The 22062-nt window shown below is 33.1% G+C and overlaps 1 protein-coding gene across 1 annotated transcript in view; it reads left to right on the top strand.

The window, feature by feature from the left end:
* The window catches only part of LOC306863438 (sodium channel protein type 2 subunit alpha-like), a 172273-nt gene that overhangs the window by 19725 nt on the left and 130486 nt on the right, over window positions 1-22062 (top strand). The window contains exons 2-4 of the mRNA XM_079406766.1: window positions 10203-10510; window positions 16446-16564; window positions 20955-21044. Coding sequence (XP_079262892.1) covers window positions 10244-10510; window positions 16446-16564; window positions 20955-21044 — 476 coding nt within the window. The 5' untranslated portion in view covers window positions 10203-10243. The remainder of the gene's footprint in view (window positions 1-10202; window positions 10511-16445; window positions 16565-20954; window positions 21045-22062) is intronic.

Genomic DNA, 22062 nt, shown 5'->3' on the forward strand with positions numbered 1-22062 from the left:
ACACACAGTAGTGCAATGGTGGACCATATTTTGAATAGTCACAATGCATTTTATTGTAATATATTTGAGATATTTTTGCAGTTTTGTGAATATTTTAATTATCTTAATCTGTGTTTGGCTATTACATTTTGGCTATTTTATTGGTAGACTATTTTCATGATTCTTCTGTGACTTGCGAGTAAAGACCGATTTTAAGCTTTATTTTTAGCAGCAGAAAAAAGGAATCAGAGTTTAATTGATTCAACTATATAAAAAATATTCACTGAAGACACATTGCATTTTACATATACTGTAAATATAGAATGTTTCTTTTATATTTTAATATACTTAAAATCTATAATATATAATACAATATATATATAATACTTAAAAATAAATAATAAATAATATGTTTAATATAGTTAATGTTAGATATAAATGTCTAGATAATAACATAAAGTTGAAAACATTATATATATATATACTGTATGTGTGTGTGTGTTTTCAAGGATGCATTAAATTGAACAAAAATGACAGTAAAGACATTTATAATGTTACAAAAGATTTCTGTTTCAAACAAATGCTGATCTTTTGATCTTTCTATTCATCTGTGAATCCTGAAAAATAAAATCGATCACTGTTTCCACAAAAATATTGTGCAGCACAGCTGTTTTCAATTTTGATAACAATCAGAAATGTTTCTTAAGAAGTAAATCAGCATATTAGAATGATTTCTGAAGATCATGTGACACTGAAGATGCTAAAAATTCTTGATCACAGAAATAAATTACTTGTTAAAAGATAGTCACATAGAATATAATAATATTAAAACATTTTTTTACTGTATTTTTGGTCAAATAAATGCAGCTTTCGGTGAGAAGAATAGCATTCTTTCCCAAACATTAACAAATCTTACCAGCCACAAGCTTTTGAATTGTGCTTTATGTCTTAAATGCCATCAAAAGATAGAGCTCATTCATTTTAGCTAGTTGTTACTAACATAAATACCACAGAAAGCAGGGTTTCTGCATATGTGTGATTCAATTAAACCCTGATTTGTAATGATAATAACGCTCTTGTCTTCCAGTCGTGATCGAGTCATGTCGTTGTTGTTGTTTCTCCATTCGTCTCATTCTTATCTCAGCGGTGAGCACGTCTGATCCATCACTCCAGAAACAATGAGCGTGACTGACATTACTCAGCGCGGTCATTTACCTGTTAATTAAGGACACGAGGAACTGAGCGGCCATCGTCTTCAGATTGAAGCGTCTTCATAATCCTGCTGGGATTGAATAATTCAGTCATAAATTGCTGATAGTAAAGATCTGCTCACTTACGACGGCCTCAATGATTGTTTCATCAGTGCATCCTCTCTTAAAATCACCCTGAGACGTCCTGAGATGATGCTGTGTGAGTCTTGACTGCAGACGTATAACAAGGAGATGGAAAATTGCAATGCATTTAGTTAAAAGAGCCAATCTCTGGATTTTACATTAGATAATAATGCAGTGTTTAGTGTTGTCTGGGTCATATTTTCTGTAACCTGTTATTGTTTTGTCTATTTTTTTAATGTTGAAATCTATGCACTGAATGCACTATGAGTTGCTTTGGATAAAAGCGTCTGGCAAACTCATGTAAATGTATTCATATTCATATTTTTTTAATGAAAGATTCGCTGAATCAGTGAAAGAATCATTGAATCATTTAAAATGTCTGTAGCAGTGTTAGTTTAGTATTATTTACATAGTATTATAGTTTTTATAAATATTTAGAATTAGCTTCTATTTTTATTTTTTCAGTTTTCATTGTATTTACATTTGAGTAATTTTGTTATGTATGTGTATATTATTATTATTAAATATTACCTAAATGCATTTAAATAACCTAAATATCACTTTAAAATTATATATATATATATATATTATAGTTATTTGGGTGTATATATTATTATTATTATTAATTACAATATTTTGTAAAATATATTTTAAATATATATATATTTTATGTATTTATGAATATTTAATATTCATTTTAAACCTAAATATGACTTAAAAATAAGTAATATATCACTATGTGTATATATATTTGTAATGTATTTTTATTTAATATTTATATTATTTTATATATATATTTATAAGTATTAATTGTAAATATTAAACATAAACAAAACGTTTTAACTATTTAACCTAAAGTATTTGTTTTTATTTCAGTTTTAGTTTTTCTTTTTTTTTCTAGTCAGTCATTTTTGTTCTTCAATTTAAACTTAATTTTGTTGCCGAAGCAGCATTTCTGATTTTGTATTTAGCTTTCATTTAATATTTCACATTTTTATTTTGATGTCAGCTTTATTTCAATTGACAAAAAAAGCTTTTAATAGTTTTTCATTTTAATTAACGCTGATAACCCTGGTGTGCAGTGTAAACTGAATTAATGGCCAGCCAGTAAATAAACTGATTCCTGCTGCTGATTTAGTTCAGGTTCTTGGTTACAGCAAACAGATGAAGCTCATCAGCGATGCAGAAAGTGCTGCATGACCCCAAGGATTCATACGCTGTGTGCAAGTCAATCAGGGTTCACATGCATGAATATGTGGGTCAGAGACATATACATACAGTATCTTAATTATTTCTCTGGACGCTCACAGGACATTTCCTCATATATATGCAGATCGTTACAGTCCAATCTGGTTTTATGGGAGCCAGTCTCCGGGTATCTATTTAGAGATGCTTTATGAAAATGGAAACAGTCCGAGAAATGGAAATAGTCATGGCTGGAAGACAGCCGTATCAATAATCAACCGGATCAAGTGCAAAGAACTCACAGTATGTTATATTATACATACACTGAAAAACAGAAATGGTGTAGGGTTTGCTTGAAACAATATTCACTCAGAAATTGCTAGTATGTATACAATATTATTTTTACAGTATCTGAATAATTTAGTTTTTTATTTTTTACACTATATTTGTCCACTACCAAAAATAATTCATGCAAAAAATTTAATTCTACCATAAAGTTTTTCTAAACCTGAATTAAAGTGAAAAGTTGAGGACGCTGCCAAACACCAAAAAATCATTAAAATTCAACATAAGAGTATGGAGAAAAAAAGATCTGGCTTGTAAATTATTTTATTTTTGAGAGAATTATTCACTTTAATTTTAGTATCATTGATAGACTTTTTGATTTTTTATTAATATTTTGAATTAGTATTTATTTATATATTTATATCTATACTTATTGATATTCATTGTAATTTTAATTTCATTTTTAATTTCATTTTAAAATATATATAAAAATATTTTTATTAATTAAATTAATAAATAATATATAAATATATAGTTTGAAAATACCATTTTATTTCAATGAAAATTTAAATAAATATTTAAATATGTTTAAATACAATTTCTTGTAGAAATCTTTACTTTTTTCCCCTCATTTTAATTAATTAATTAATTTATTGTTGTTGTTGCTGTTTTATAAAATGTTATTTTAGCTGTAGTATTTCAGTGCATCAAGTTAAGCTAAATGTAGACTAAACAAGTAAGTAACGAAACTTGTGGTTTTACTGTTTTAGTTTTAGTTAACTACAATAACCCTGCTGTTAAATGCATTTTATTTTATACCTTTGAGTGCGGCGCGTGTGAAATGTCAGCTTTAAATGAATTAATATTCTCAAGCATGAGGCGTGATGTTAGCCGCGGCGTCTCGCGCTTCTCTAGGGCTCTTTGTCCGGCGGCTGACATTCTCATTCTTGTTTGCGTCTGCGGCGCACGAGGGAGCGTTGATGATGTCATCTCTGATGCGTGCCGCTGGTGGCAGAGACTGCACTGACATTTGACTTTGGCTCTGGACCTTCTCTCAGTGTCGAGTGTGACGATACGAGCACCAGCGGCACAGCCTCGTGACTAAAGTCTGAGGAATTCCCCATACACACACACACACACACACACACACACACACACTCGCACACACACACACACACACACACACACTCGCGCACACACACACACACACACACACACACACACACACACACTCGCACACACACACACATAAAGTAAAGTACAGTGTTTTTCAGCTGTTTACACTCAAAATCTTTCTTTGTCACACAGTTTCTGAAAGCTGTCACTCAAACAGCAGAAGCACACACCAAATCTGCAAAACCAGACACTAATTCTCAGCCTTTGACTAATTTCATAAAACACTTTTTGCAAAACACAACACACAATTCTCTATGTAACACACAAAAATCTAACAGGAATTGATATTATGGCAAAGGTGTTTGCAAATATTTGCTTTTGAGATGTGTTTGTGATGTTTTCATTTTGCAAGAGATATGAGGCATTTTGCATTTTGTGTGCAATTCTTGGATTTGTGTGTAAAGTTTTGAAAAATGAGGCAAAGTTTTGAAAATGTTTGTAAGCAGAGTACCAAGAAGCTGACGTTCGCGCATGAAGCGTTTGTATTGATCCCTAAACATACAGGGGATTTTACCGATGTTTTCCCGGGATATTTCCTTTGAAAATGAAACTTAACCACAGTGTCCTCAGCGGCTTAGATGGAGGGAGTCTATGGAGACTCCTATGTTCGTTGGTGCATCCCAACACATGTAATGCATCTCAGGCATCTCCAGCAGCTAACGTTACAGCAGGAAAACAGTAATGGTGGACTGCTGCTTCTGTGTTAATAGGGCAGAGAGCGTCACAAATGGGCGGGACGTTTTCCCTACGGTGACGTGTACAAAGGGAGAAATCTGAATCACTTGTTTGGAGAGACTGTTTATGATATATCAGTATTATAAAAACATGAGTGGTTGGATTTTTAACATTATAGGCTGGTTGTTTTCACACACTGTGGCCACCAAACTCCTTATAAAAGTGCTTAATAGGTTCTCTTTAATGCATATGAATAAAACAATTTAAATATATCACGTTGTCCTCATAATCTTGAATGAAATTCAAGATTTGCTCTGCAAATTTGCCATGCAACTTAATGCATATGAACACATTCATACATTTATGAACATAGTAGTGAGTTGCATCTCTATGTGAATATATCATTGAATGGAGGGTATATGAGGCTGATGGGGATGTGCAAACACACGACTGACATTGGCTTGTTTAGTTTGTTTGCGTGGCCTGGAACGGTCGGAGCCGTTCAAACACACGGCCGTGATGTCTCTGTCAAGCTGCTCTCCTTCATAGGCATCAGAGACGCTCCAGACGCCTCCGCAGCGTCCTGAGGAGACCCGCATCTCTGAGCAGAAATGAGAGCATTATTCAGACAGACCCAAACATGCACCCTAATCAGTGTGCTCAACTTTTACAAACATCCCTAAAACAACATTCCCCATATCTCTTGTTGCTAATGTCAAAGGTCATGTTCAGTCAAACTATTTCGGAGCAGTGTTATTTTAGCATCATTGATATACTATTACAGTTTCTTTGTTTTTACTTTATTTTTTGTTATTTTTATTAGTTTTAAGGTTTTCTGATGTTGGCCTATATAGTATATATTAATTTGTATTTATAATGATTAGTTTCAGCTATTCATCCTAAACTGGATGAAAATAATAAATATTGCTGCATTCATTTATTTTATTTTATTACACTTTATTTTAAGGTGTCCTTGTTACAGTGTAATTACACATTTAAGTAGTGAGTAATATTAATTAATCACATGTACTTACTATATAGGGTTAGGATTAGGGTTCTGCTTGCATGTAAGTATGCATAATTTATTGTTATTTTATAGAAAGTACATGTAAAATATATAACAAGGACACCTTAAAATAAAGTGTTTTTATTTTATTTTTTTATTTTAATGCCTCACATTAAACACATTCGCTCAATCAACCTGAACAGTTCACAGATAATTGCACAGAGCTTTGGCGATGCAGGATTTACTGAATGTGTTTACATGTGTTTGAGCCCTTAACAAGCAATTATCCTACTTAAACACCTGTAAACAAATCAATACTGCAGTATATGAGATATTTTAAAGGAATACGATCATTATTCATTCTAAATGAACTGCATTCAAATTCAATTAACAACTTTGGTTAATTTAATATATATATTTTAAGTATGCATTACTAGCTAGAAGTCTAAACATACTTCTTCCTTATTAGAATTATTTTTACATATTGCAGAAGTAAACACAATTTAAATAGTTTATATGTAAGCAGCTCTAATTCAAACATGAAAAAAATATTTATTTTGTATAGATATTAATTCACTGAATAGAGGCTATTTTCACACAGAAATTAGTAGTAAATTTCACAAATAATTACAAAAATGACATTGAATTAAACATGAGATGTTGAAGAAGAAAGGCTGCATTTAAATTGAAAATAATAGTAATAATAATATTAGAAAATCTTGTAAAACATACTTCAATAATCTTGAAGTGTTACAAAAATTTATTATTATTATTATTACTATTATTATAATTTTTTACAGTGCATATATGCACAATTTTTGTTTGGCTATTAAAACTAAACTACATTTAGCTTTAATAAATAAACAAATAAACTAAAATAATAAATAAATTGTATTAATATATTATATTCATATTGCTATATTAATATTAGTAATATGTTAATAATATATCAATTGATTAAATAATATACATACTAGGGCTGCAGATTTTCAGACTTTTTTAGTATAACATTATTATACCATGCATAATTGTACCTTTTTTTGTTTAAAGAAGAACCCAAACCAATGTATAGTTGACATTTGAGGCTCAATGCTATAGAAAAGCAATAAAAGTTCAGGAAGAGTGATTTCAGCCTTTTTTTTAAATATATATTTTATATAAAAATATGGCATGCAGCTTCAAACAATGGCAAAATAATCGTTATTAATAATCGCAATTACAATCTCAAGGGAATAATCGACGATTATGATTTTTGTCATAATCGTGCATCCCTAGTACATACTGATATATATTATTTATATATTCACTTATTATTGAAAGTATTATATCAGAAAAGAAAACGATTTCTGTCTTTTAAGCATGCATTGTATATGTAATTGTATATAATTTATTAAAAATACAAATATTATTACATCATTAATATATTTATACTAATAGTATTAATCTATTAATAATATATCAATGGTAAATAATGTACATACTGATACTTTATATACATATTTTTTCTATTCTATTAATTTTTTATCATAATATCAGTAAAGCAATGAAAACAGCTCTAATGTGTCTAATGCGTTATTAATATTGAGCTGAATGAAGCGCAGCACCTTGCTCTGAAGGATGTGTGATGTGGATGTGTGTGTGGGTGCGGATGCTGTGAAAGCTGGGCGCTGCAGGGTTCGCTCGCTCTCAAAGGAGAAATCGTAGTCAGAAACGCTGCTGCCGGGCCACTAAACAATTCTGGCGCAGTGGGTTTTTGTTCAGTTCTGCTGGACACAATGTGGCTCCACGGCCTTCCGGGCGGCGCTCCTCAAATGGTATGGAAATAAAGAGTGGGATTATGCTGAGGAAAGACAGGAGCGCTTGCCAAAATCTGCTTAACCCCTCGTTCCCAGGAGAGCTAGACTAGAGCATTGAATGAGTCTGTTTGTAATATTAGATTTAAGAAAGAGAACGTTACTGGTGTTTATCCATCTAAGACCCACTGCTATATTCAGTATTTCTGTCTTCTTTTCCAGCACAAATATCTAAATATTCTTAACTCAAGATACATTTACTTGAGAAGCAAAATGACTTAAGATATTGAATATTTTTTATCAAAATTTTTGCTTAGAACAAGAATAAAGGTCTGCAAATGGGGTCAGAAAATCAGCTTAATTTAAATTGAAAACAAGATTATTTTTCTGACTATTTTTCTGGTTGTATGTTGTATGGATGTTTAGGCTAAACATCTGGTTGAGGTTTGAAGGAGCCACTTGTTGAGACTGAGCTGTTGTTTGAGCTCAGCTATGGCTGGGATTTCAGTGCAGATGTTCCCATTATGCCGTGTGATTTGTGGCTCGAACAGAGGAGAAATGATCTCTCGTCCAATCGTTTAGTTGAACGCAGGAGCAGATGTGCGTTAAGAGCACAGTTGCGCTCTGGAGCTCGTCTGATGTGGATAATAGTATCTTCTTATTTACAGACACGCAGCAGCATCAGGCGTCAGAGAGAGTGTCGTGTTTGTTCGTGTCCAAATGAGCGAAACGATGGCACTACAGACCAGCTGCTGTAATGAGTCTGAATGAGAGACACGTGGATCAAAACATAAAGATCAAACACAGGACACGGTTCTGGTGGCTTCCTGAAAATAATTACGAGCAATGAAGTTCATGCAGTTTGCTAAAAACTCTATTGTTTCTCATAGGCAACGATGGAGAGCAGCTGGTCTTTTGCCAAATTTTCTTAAGAATAAAATTCTATATTTTAATTAATTCCTAAATCTTTTATTCTTTACCATCTATTTACAATTAACTTAAGAATAAAGTTAAGAATATTTTGGAATCCAAAAGCATTTTTTTAGAATATTAGTTTTTTTATTTTCTTAGAATTGTTCTGAAAACAGAACTTGAGAAGAATTTAAAGAATTTTCTTAAAAATCATTGTAAATAACCTCTTAAAGTTAGGATAACCTCCAAATTCTTAAGAATTTTTCAAGAATTGCACTTTTGCACAAACTTTCTTTTACTGAATTTCTTAATTACTTTCCTTTGAAGTTTTAAAGTCATGGGAAAGTCGAAAGATGTGGGAAGTCGTGGCCTAATGGTTAGAGAGTCAGACTCGTGATCCAAAGGTTGCGGGTTCGAGTCTCGGGCCGGCAGGGATTGTAGGTGGGGGGAGTGAATGTCCAGCGCTCTCTCCACCCTCAATACCACGACTGAGGTGCCCTTGAGCAAGACACCGAACCCCCAACTGCTCCCCGGGCGCCGCAGCATAAATGCTGCCCACTGTTCCGGGTGTGTGTGTGTATTCACTGCTGTGTGTGTGTGTGTTCACTGCTGTGTGTGTGTGTGTGTTCACTGCTGTGTGTGTGCACGTTGGATGGGTTAAATGCAGAGCACGAATTCCGAGTATGGGTCACCATACTTGGCTGTATGTCACTTCACTTCACTTCACTTCAAAGATGTTTTTCCTGAGAAATAAACCCATATAAATTCCTCTACATAAAAAAAAAAAAAAAACCTTTACAATTTCTCAATCTCAGATTTGCCAATATACCAAAGTCTGCAATTAAAATTCATATTTCATATACTACTGGTCAACATTTTGGAATAATTAAGATTTATTGTTTTTGAAATAAGTCTCTTCTGCTCGCCAAGGCTGCATTTATTTGATCAAAAACTGTAATATGAATCTATTATTACCATTTAAAATAACTGTTTTCTATTTTAATATGTTTAAAAATGTAATATATTTCTGTGATGCAAAGCTGAATTTTCTCCAGTCTTCAGTCTTCAGATATTTACTCTTGGAGCCACATTTAAACCCAAAAACTTTTAAAACCCCCATTTTGAACTGTCACTATTAGCAAATACTGCAACAAAGTTTGCTAAAGTTAAGAGATTTTACTAACAGACCTACCAATCTCTGTGTAAAACTAAAATAATGTTGCTGCCGTCTTTCTGAAGTCATTTTTCTGCCCCTGTAATTTGGCAACAAATGTCAGGTGAAAATGTCATATTTTCTCTTGGAGCCACATTGAGATCCCAATATCTCTGGACTTGACTTATATAGGGTCTTAAAAATGAGGATGCTAAAAGAAAAGTTTGTTAAAAACAAACATCGAAAAGGATATGAGGATATCTTTAATACGTCTTGAGTTACAGCAATGCAAACTTTGGAAAAAAAACTGGAAAAGTGCCCCCCCCTCATTTTTGAACAGTCACCATTGCCAAGCACTGCAACAAAGACTGCTAAAGTTAAGAGATTTTACTAACAGACCTACCAATCTCTGTGTAAAACTAAAATAATGTTGCTGCCGTCTTTCTGAAGTCATTTTTCTGCCCCTGTAATTTGGCAACAAATGTCAGGTGAAAATGTCATATTTTTTCCCCCCATTTTGAACAGTCACCATTGGCAAACACTGCAACAAAGATTGCTAAAGTTAACAGATTTTACTAATAGACCTACCAATGTCTGTATTAAAGTATAATATGATAGGAGAACAATAAGAAAGCCGATACTTCGATGAAATTGAGAATGCAATCTGAACGCAATAATACAGTATGTTCCTCTCTCCTCACCAGCTGTGAAGTAAGCACTTGGACAGGAGGCTCAGGATGAGAAGATGGCAACCATACTGTTTCCACCGGGTCCTGACAGTCTACACCGGTTCACTCGTGAGTCCGTGGCTGGAATCGAGCAGCGGATCGCCGAGGAGGGGGCCCGCAATGCCAAGAAGTACCAGGAGGACCGGGGCGAGGTGGAGCCGCCCAAGTCCCGGGCCGACCTGGAGGCCGGAAAGCAGCTCCCGCGAATCTTTGGAGACATTCCTCCTGGACTGGTGGGCGTCCCTCTGGAGGACATCGATCCGTTTTACTTCCAGAACAAGCGAGTGAGTGATCGGCACCACAGCAGACCATATAGTCTGAACATGCCTAAAGTGCCTTTAGTCAAGCTTTACCGAAAATCATGATGTTAATGTTTATAATATCCTAATATCTTCACTATGTGCTATATAGTATATATTGCTTAATGTAAGATATATTATATATCCAACTTTACAAACAGAGTTCTGCAATATTATAGCTACTTTTTGTGATGATATATACAATCAAGCAGTTGAGATTTGCTATGTAGTATATATCGCTATGTGAGTGTATATATGTGACCTTATATATACCTATATATATATACATATACCTTATATGAGACCTATACTTAAATGTGACCTTGGAGCACAAAAGCAGTCATAAGTAGCACAGGTATATTTGTAGCATTGTGTGGGTCAAAATTATACATTTTCTTTTATACCAAAAATCATTTGCATATTAAGTAAAGATCATGTTCCATGAAGATATTTTGTAAATTTCCTACCGTAAATATATAAAAACTTAATTTCTGATTAGTAATATGCATTGCTAAGAACTTCATTTGGCGACTTTATCGACTTGATCTTCTCAATATTTAGATTTTTTTTTTTTTTTGCACCCTCAGATTTTCAAATAGTTGTATCTCGGCCAAATATTGTTCAAACCGTACATCAATGGAAAGCTTATTTATTCAGCTTTCAGATGATGTATAAATCTCAATTTCTTATGACTGTTTTTGTGCTCCATGGTCACATACTGTATAAACTTTAGCTGAGCAATAATATAGTTACATTTTGCCACAATATAAACAATCACACAGTTGAGATTTGTTATATAGTATCGCTTGAGATAAATGCACTTCACACAATTATATTGTCTGTGTGTGGCCAAAGTTAGATATACTAGGTATTCAACTTTATATAAAGAGCTAAGTGATAATATTTTTGCGACAAGATAAACAATCAAGCAGTTGAGATTTGCTGCATCAAGTATATACCGCTTTACGTGAATAAAAATATGCAAATCAATTTGGATATACTATATATCTATCTTTATATATAAAGCTGTGCGATAATATAGTTACATTTTGTGACAATATATTTTGTGAAGATGTTGCCTAAATTTGCTATACAGTATATCCAATTATGTTTATTATATAGAGCTGTACACTAATATAGTCACATATAAACAATCGAGTAGCCAGGTTTTGCTTTATAGCACATATTGGTTTACTTATAAATATACTATATATCCAACTTTATATAAACAGCTGGGCGATAATAACATATTTTGCGACAATATAAGAACAACACTCTAATAAGCATAAATATGCATAGAACACACATATTGGGTACAATATAAAATTTTCAAGAAATTAAGTTTTCTATTTTTTTTACTATTGAATGAAAACATTTTGGATACATCTTCAATTAATTTGGTCACTGAGCTTGTCATGATGCATTTGCGATCGCAAACGATGCTGCTTTAGGCAAAAATGAGGCAGCGTAATTTACTTTTAGGGACATATTTTTGTCCTTCTGCAATAATCAGATTTCAGTGGTTGATCTGTACATTTTTACCAGACGTTTGAGATCAGAAAGTTTTAAATATGAGCAAAAAAAACCCAAAAAACAGAAGCAAACAATGAGCATCAGTAAAGGGCAGCGGATGTGTTTGCGCTGAATCAGAGAGCTGCAGGAATACAGACAGATGAATAGCATGAGTCAGTGAGCCGCTGTTAATGCCACCGCTGCTGCGCTGGCTTTCACAAGCACACAAATCTCCATTTCTATGGATTTCAGCTAAAAGTTCCCCTCCACCTCTTTAAGATGCCATTTTCGGTGAGGAAATGTGCGCTGTTTAGGCTTTTCTAAGCCGGTGGCTAATGCTAAGAAAGATGAATTGACACTTAACAGGACCTAAAAGTTTGGCTTCGTCCTTTCATATTTTTGCAAGCCGACACTCATTTTGATAAAATGAAACATTATGTCTTAAACCCTGTTTGGACGGGATTAGTTTAGCATCCGGAGCTCATGACCGTACATAACAGCCACATCCAGACAATAAACACTTCTATCAATGAAATCACAGGCGTCAGTAATTTAATAATGTTCATAATTGTAAACTAATCTGGGCTCGTAACATTGCCGGTTTGACTTTAGTGTATCGTGGACTGTCCTGGTGAAAAATGATCACTATGTTTCCACGTGGCTCTCACACTTGTCTGGTTTGTCAGTGTAGTAAGTGCACTTGTTGACACCGTCGAGCTCTGTGAGTGATAAAGGACATTCAGAAGAAGAGAAGCGTTCCACTGGAGTTCATTCACTCTCTACAGAATAGTGTACAAAAGCTGTCACTGGGGCAGTACCCCAAACTTTTGTCCCTTATTTACCTCTAAAGGTGTATATCAGTACCTTAAAAGTACATATTTGTGCCTAAATGGTGCATAGTAGCTTTTGAAAAGCTTTTTTTCTGAGGGTGTATGATGTTACAAAACACCAAAGGGGTTTTGATATAATTATAAATGAACATATAAATACATATAAAATAAAAATAAAAAATTCAAGAATAAAAATAAAAATACAGAAAAAAATTAGTCTAGGGACAAAAGTAATAAAAAAGAATAAGGTCTAAATTTTATTACAAAAGAATTGTATTTGTTTTATTAAGTAATTTTTCCTTTAATTATTTTCTTCTGTGGCGGGAGGAGCATACGACAGACACAGTGGGTGTGGCGTCAGGCCTCGGAGAGGTTTTTATTGAACAAAATAATCAAATAAAGTGTCCAAAGGGGGTAAAAGTGTCCAAAATAAACAGGGGGGGTCTGGTGTCCTCGTCGTGCTGCGGGGTTCGTGCAGGAGGGCAGTGTTCGGAAAGGAAGGGTCCAGCTAAGGGGCGGAGTCCGGTGGCCGCACGCGCTCCCCTCTCGGGGCCGGGGCTGGGGCGCGAGTGGCGGCGGCTTCGTCCATCCTCTGTCCGCGGCACTTCTGGGGGGAGGGATTCGACGGCCCGGCATCCTGGCCCGTCAGCCGTCTCACGTGTGCGGTGGTCCATCCGCTCTCAACGCTCCCTTCCTGGACCCACGAGGACACCAGCGTGCATGCACGGGGAAGAGACCGGTCTCCCAAGGAGAGGCGCGCTCGGCATTTAAACAGCGGCGGTGATGAGGCTCTATTCACATCAGGTGCACGCCGACAACCCTGGCTGTTCAGCGCCCCTCCTCTCTCACACACCCACTCCCGTCGGGAGCCTGGTGAAGGGCGGCGAATACGGGACGGGGTGGTGATGATAATAAGGGGGGAGGCAGCCGACTCGTCACACTTCTTATTAGATTTATTTATAATTTCTGCAGGGTTGGTGCTCTGTATCACAGCAATAAACAGGAAAGTAACAGTAATGTTGTGAAAATAAATAAATTATGAAACAAATTCAATTTCAACTGTAAAGCTATAAAGTTTAACTACGTTATTGAGTTAAGTGTTGATTCAATTCAGTTCAAGGCTGCAAAGTTGATTAATTTGGAAGCTAATTCAGTTTCAGCTAAAGATGACAATAGTGTCATTCAGAGCAATTCAGTTCAATGTTGATGAAAAACTGCTCAGAAGTGACATTTATAATGTAACAAAAGATTTCTGTTTCAAATAAATGCTTTCAAATGCATCAAATTATTTCAAATGTAGCAAATGAATTAGAATGAAGGATCATGTGACACTGAAGACTGGAGTAATGATGCTGAAAATGTAGCTTTGGTCACAGAAATAAATTACATTTTAACAGATATTCACATAGAAAACAGCTATTTTAAATTATAATAATATTTCATAATTTATCAATAATAATTTATACATTTATAATAATTTACTTAAAAAAATATATATTTTATTTGTATGTTTTAACTATTTTTATTGTATATTGTTGTGTTGTAAAGTTAATCAGTCATGAATCAAATTAAATTTTTCCTGTAAAGCATCTCTGCAGACGATAATTCTAAATCCAGATGATATTTCTGAATATCAATTGTCTTTTAAACCACTAGTGCACTATATTACAAGTCTTCTGAATTCATATGATAGCTTTGAGCTCGTTCTCCTCAAACCTGGCTTTTAGCCTTAGGCCTCAAATCTCATTCGAAGCTTGGCAAATCTGCTGGATAACTGGGTTTGTGTTTTGAGCACAGATGATGACAGACGTTTCATTTTTGACTGAACTGTTGGTGGTGGATGTGTTGTACATGTATTTACTTCTCAGCGCTTGGCTTGGATTTCCCTCTGCCCTCTCCAGATCCGCTCATGTGGACCTGCAGTTGGCAGATGATATCCCAGAGGAAATGTGAGGAAAGTAGAAACAAACACAGGCAAACTTGACCTAGATGTTACATAAGAATAGAGAACACAAGGGCAGAGAAAGCCAGCTATTTGCAGAGGTTACAAAGGTCACGAGAACGGCTCCTGCTGGAGCAAAGACGCCGCTGTAAAGCACGCTGACCCTGATGCTGTCCGCCTGCAATTATTCTCCTGGCATTATTTATGTGACGGGGAGCTGGCGTAAATCAAGCTCTGCGAGGGGGGCCATGAATCCTGGGCAACCGTGAGGCATGTTTGTGCCGCGGGAGAGAAACGCTGCAGACGGGAGTCCCCCGAGAGCGCCGATCCTCCCGCTGAGCCCGTAGTAATGTATTTGCCTGTTGTTTGCACTCCGAGCATCTCTTCCTGCTTTATCATTATAATTACAGTTTGTTTGCACAGTGTATTTATATGTTCTTATCACAAAAAAAAGTATTTTAGCAAGTTTTATTCAGTAAAGATGCATTAAAATGATCAAAAGTGTTACATTGATAATGTAACAGAAGATTTAGATTTCAAGCAAGTGCTGTTTGTGAACATTCTATTCTTCAAAGAATCATGAGAAATCAAACGTATCAAATGTATCATATGGAGTAGAATGATTTCTGAAGGATCATGTGACATTGAAGACTGGCTGCTGGAAATTCAGCTTTGCTATTACAGGAATAAATTAAATTTTAAAATATATGAACATAATACAATTATTTTGAATTGTAATAATATTTCATATTAATTTCATGATTTTTTTTCATTTAGTTATTAAAATTAATTTTATTGTTACCTATTTATTTCATGATTTTTTTTTATTATTCATTTATTAAAATTTTACTTATTTAAGATTTAATATTTTATTATTTATTGTTTTTATTCTGTTTTTTATTTATGTTGTTCTAAATTGTATTATTTATTGCATTACTTTATTCTAATTATTGTTTGTTTATTTCAAACATATAACTATACATTAAATATACATTAAAAATGAAATCACTAAATAACAAAAATATAGATTATATTCTCATTTGTAATATTTATTTATTTTCTAATCTATTTTTCATTCAGATTTTTCTTTTTTAATTCTTTTTCATATTTATGTATTTCTTTCTTTATTTTAATCTATTTATTTTAAATCTAATTATTATTATTTATCTTTTCATTTTAATTTTATTAGATCTTAATAATGTTTATTATTCATTATTTATTATTACCTATTTATTTATATATATATATATATATATATATATATATATATATATATATATATATAATCCATCTGTTTTTACACTGATTTTGATCAAATAAATGCAGTTTTTGGTGAGCATGAAAGACTTCTTTTGAAAATCTTACTGACTCCGGTAGTGTAGCTGTACAACTAAACTCATTTTCACATTTTGTGTCCTCTAGAAATGTGTTGCAAATATATATTCACAGAAGCGGACATCATATTGGGTATCATTTCTGAAACAGGAGCATATTGTGCATATGGTTCAAGAAGCCATTTACAGAAATTCCTCCTGCTCGTGTTTCATAAATGTTTGAGATTCACGTGGTGTTTGATATTAAATGTCACTGGTGAGTTTTTGTTGCGCTAACTAACCTTTCTCTTCTTTCTCAACAGACTTTTATAGTACTGAACAAAGGGAAGGCCATCTTCCGCTTTAGTGCCACGTCTGCACTCTATATTTTTAGCCCTTTTCATCCTGTTAGAAGAGCATCAATAAAGATTTTAGTACACTCATATCCTTTCTGCTGCCGCTGAAGGTGACATGCTGAGTTCTGGACATCTGCACTGATTGTGAATGAGCGTTTATATACAAATAGAACAGGGTTTCTGAGGCTTTGTTGAAAGATATTATGCATTTCTAAAGTCAAGAGCCGAAACTTTCAGCAAGAAACAATAATGCATGAAATAACTGGCTCAGAAAAACACAAATTATCTTGCTTGTCTCAGCATTGAGAATACATGGAGAGCAAATGGAGAAAGTCTACAATCAAAGCCAGAGATTTCTCTCCAGATTCTCCCAATAGCAGATTATTTGACCCATTCAATCCACAATAATTATATAAAAGATATGTTTATATATATATATATATGTATTTTTTTTTTTTTTTTTTTTTACCATATCCTAAACAGACTTGGTAGGTTTCCAGGGTTATTGAAGTTGACTAAAACTAAAACTCAAACCAAAAAAAAAAATGTACCTTGATTTTTATTTGATTTGATCAAATTCAGCTTTTTGCTATTTCAGCTATTTGACTGAAAATAAAACTACAACCATTAAAATCAATAATAAAAAAAACTTGTTTAAAAAACTTTAACTGAAACATATAAAACATAATATTAATGTAATATAGCATATATATTCTTTAAAATAATAAAATATAATTTTATTTTATTTTTCAGCTATATGCCAAAGCAACATTTCTCTTTTGGTTTTACTTGAAGAATTAAACAAACAAAAGCAAATGAAAATCCCTGACAGAAACACAATAAAATTACTAAAACTTTAGCTAAAAATAAAAACTAATTCAAATATACAAATTTGAATCTCAATTATACTAAAATAACACGGTTCCAGATTTCTGTGCAATGTGACAAGATCACAGCCAATCGGAATATATTTGATGTTTAGTGTTCAACCAATCAGATTCCACGGTGGGCGGGGCTACTCAGTGCAATGCTGCAGAATCAACAAATGGTCCTCACTGCTATATCGCATTGCTCCTGGTTAGTACACAGTGTTACTATACGCCAACTATCAACTCTTTTGTGTCTATTTTTATTTCTCCTGAAGACTTTTTGGAGAAACATCTCGTACAAATTTGAACGTTGACAACCGTACAGTACAATAATTCAATTCAAGTTTACGATACAAATCGTTGCAAAGCAGCTCTATAGTATAATTTAAGTTTCCACAATATATTTATATATTGCAGAACCTTAATATATTTAATTTATGACAAAATTTGGTAATTTTGTATGTTGTCTGAGCATTGGCATCCTCTGAGGTCCTCTGAGGGGTTGGCATTATCTTTTCTCAGGTGTTCGGTCATCTCAGATCATTTACAATAGCAATCAGCCGCTGTCTGACATTCAGAGGCTATGCCACGAATGAGGCTCCGCTCCAACAAAGCCAAGTTCAGATGGCTGTGTTTTCCCAGAGCACTCCTGCTAAAAATATCCGGCAGTGTTCAGAGAGACGGGGCTCGTGGACACTTTGCTCTTGTGCCGCTGATAACAGGTGAAGAGAGTTGCGCTGGAGGTGTTGCTCCGCTCGACTGCTCCTCCGCTTCACCTTACACCCCTTTTAGGGTCCGACACCCAGCCGCCCGATATCAGCGTAAGTGGAGCCTCGTCTGATATAAAGCTGACATACTTCGCTGACGTAATGTCTAATGCAGGCCTGGTCAAGCCTTTGGATCAACTCGGATACGAGGGACCCCCATCCTAAAATATAAATGTGACCCTGGACCACAAAGCTGATCTGAAAGCTGAATAAATAATCTCTCCATTGATGTATGGTTTGTTAGGACAGGGCGATATTTGGCCGAGATACAACTATTAGAAAATCTGGAATCTGAGGGAGCAAAAAAATCTAAATATTGAGAAAATCTCCTTTAAAGTTGTTCAAATGAAGTTCTTAGCAATGCACATTACTAATCAAAAATTAAGTTTTGATATATTTACGGTAGGAAATTTACACAATGTCTTCATGGAACATGATCTTTATATTGCTCTGGACATTTCCTTCAACCCTAAAACATAACACATAATTCGATGCGTAATTCAAAATACATGGAAAAAACACCAGTGAAAAACGTGGAAAATTAACACTACATTGGGCCATATATTTACGGATCTATTCTTACAGTTTACATTACATCATGTTTTTTAAAAATACCCACTGTAGTACTGTAGTGTTAGCTGTATTATTTATTTAAATCTCAATATATTTATTTATTCATTTATTTTAATTTATTAAATTATTTAATTATAATCTAATCATTATATATTTATTCTATTTTATATTATTATTGTTATATTATATATTTATTTTAATTTCTAAATGTAATTTTAAATTTAATTAAATTTTTTATTTGTTTTTATTATTTAATTTGATCTTAATCAATTTTTTAAAATTTGTTTATAGTAATCTACTTATTTTAATTTGTATTATTTATTGATTTTATTCAGATTATTATTTATTTTAAATTTCATTTTAATTAATTAATTTAAATGTATTATTTATTAATTTATTCTTATTTATATTATTTATTTATTTATATATATATTTATATATATATATATTTATGTATAAAAGAATATAGATTTAATGTAGATTAAAATATATAAATTATAAATTGTTCGCCGTCACGACTCGCTCTGGAAAAGGTAACAGCAGGGGCACAAGAGAATAATACATTTATAGGAATAAAGAACGAATCTTTAACATTTTAACCATAATTGCACTCATTACTGTCCATTTAAAAGCCATTTAGTGAAAATTGTCCACAAGATGAAACTGAGATGCTCTGCCTTTCAATTCCATCAGCATCAGAAATAAAAAGAGAAAGCATCTGAAGGCCGTTCGCAGGTAAAAGTTCATTAAACGGCGAGATGCTGTAAAGATCTTGATGTTAGGAGGTTGTGGGCATAATTAATGTGAATTACATTCATACACGGACGCCTTAAAGTGCTTCTTAAAGTGTACGAAGACCAAAATAAAACATCGTAGGTGTTCTTCATTAAAACACTGTATTTCCAATCCCACCATTTGATCATTGAACTGTAATTTTCAGCGTCATATGGAAGAAAAAGCGTCTGTCATTCACTGATACGAGCTTTTAGTCCTTCACACCCCTGCATTAAAAACCTGTAATCAAACCCTGTCATGAAAACATCCATCATCCTGATGTACAGTATGCATATGATGGAGAAAGTTTGAAATCTCTATCATCTCTTACACCTTATGTGTAATGAACTGTTCGTTAAATAATCACTTATACTCCCGGTTTCACAGACAAGACTTAAGCCTAGTCCTAGTCTGAGCTGTTTCAAATGAAATACTCTTAAAATATATCAGTGCCTTTGTTTTGTCTCAAGATGCACCCCAATAATGTTTTTTTCTAAGCATGTTTATAAAATGACTTAAAGTCCTAATTGATCTATGGCCTAATCCTGCTCAGTCTAAACCCTGTCTGTGAAACCAGGCCATAGAGTTTAAATGATGAAATAATAGATTTCCCATCTAGTCCTCTCATATTAATATCTTATTTCAGTTTTATTTTGAGTTATTTTAGTACATCAAGTTAAACTAAATCAAAACGAGAAATGTTGTAGCTGAAATAAAATAATTTAATTAAAAATTTTTTTTAAATATATATATATATTTTTACAATTAACATTAATTTTATTTATAGACATATATTTAAAAAAGACAAAAAATAATAAACAAATATCATAAAAATACAACAAAATTACCGTTATTTTTGTTATTTTATGAAATATAAAATTATATTTAATTATATATATATATATATATATATAAAGAGAGAGAGAGAGATACAGAAACATCAAAATTAATAAAACTTTAACAAAAATTAAAATGAATACAAAAAACGAAAATCAACAAATTCTAAATATTAATAAAAACATTAAATATTACAATCAATTTATACATATTATTTGTAAATATTCTAAATAAATATGTGTTTATTAATAATATTAATTATTATTAATAATATATTTAAAATATTGGAAAAAAACTATAATAAATACATAGATTATTTCTTCCAAAACAGAAATATTGTTGGCAGTAAAAACAGACAGAAGTGAATCATTAGTCATACAGTAAGGATATAGAACTATGAAATGAATGTGGAGCAGCTGTGATTATTTGATGAGAAATGTTTGAGTTAACTTACAGATCTGAGCACAGTTTGAGACATTATTAATTATTACGGAAATCATTTATTCAGGAGAAACATCTGAGAAGCAAAAGTCTTCATTTGCTCTCCATTTGATAGGCTGGGACAGAAGTATTAGGCTAGGATTTCATAATTTTTCTATGGGGAAAAAAGCCTGAAAATGTTGTTATGTTTTACTGTTTTCCTTAACCACGTGTACTTTATTCAGTCTTTTCATTATGTGCACTATTTTGACCAACTGCTGCTTCATGGCCATGTCTGAACCAGCGCAGTGGGCCAAATACGTCGAGTGAGTATCGCTCTCGTCTTCTTCTGCAGCGCTCCTGTCCTTCCTCCTTTTCCTGTCTCTTACAGCTCTCTCTCTCTCAGTGTACTGACCTCTGACCTCTGAAATGTGCCCTATTTGTTCTGATGTAAAGCTTTGCCAGGTGTTTGTTGGCTTGTCAACCTCAATTAGCAAGTAAGTTAATGATCTGACTGCACCTGTGCTGAGTTTGCACCTTTGCCATGCGGAATGAACTCATGGTATGGATTTCATAAACCGACATAAACCAGCACCAGAAAGATTCATTAAAGGGAATGTTGTCAAAGAATAAAAAATGTGATTTACAAAAAAATTTAATTGAATTTGGACAAAACAATGTTTTTAATTTTCTCTCAAAAGAACATGGGTTAAATCTATCTATCTATCTATCTATCTATCTATCTATCTATCTATCTATCTATCTATCTATCTATCTATCTATCTATCTATCTATCTATCTATCTATCCACCTGTCTGTTGTCTATCTATCTATCTATCTATCTATCTATCTATCTATCTATCTATCTATCTATCTATCTATCTATCTATCTATCTATCTATCATCTATCTGTCTATCTATCTATCTATCTATCCACCTGTCTGTTGTCTATCTATCTATCTATCTATCTATCTATCTATCTATCTATCTATCTATCTATCCACCTGTCTGTTGTCTGTCTATCTATCTATCTATCTATCTATCTATCTATCTATCTATCTATCTATCTATCTATCTATCTATCTATCATCTATCTGTCTATCTATCTATCTATCCACCTGTCTGTTGTCTATCTATCTATCTATCTATCTATCTATCTATCTATCTATCTATCTATCTATCTATCTATCTATCTATCTATCTATCTATCTATCTATCTATCTATCTATCCACCTGTCTGTTGTCTATCTATCTATCTATCTATCTATCTATCTATCTATCTATCTATCTATCTATCTATCTATCTATCTATCTATCTATCTATCATCTATCTGTCTATCTATC

This window comes from Barbus barbus (genome assembly GCF_936440315.1).
Source record: "Barbus barbus genome assembly, chromosome: 44".
Classification (NCBI taxonomy): Eukaryota; Metazoa; Chordata; class Actinopteri; order Cypriniformes; family Cyprinidae; genus Barbus; species Barbus barbus.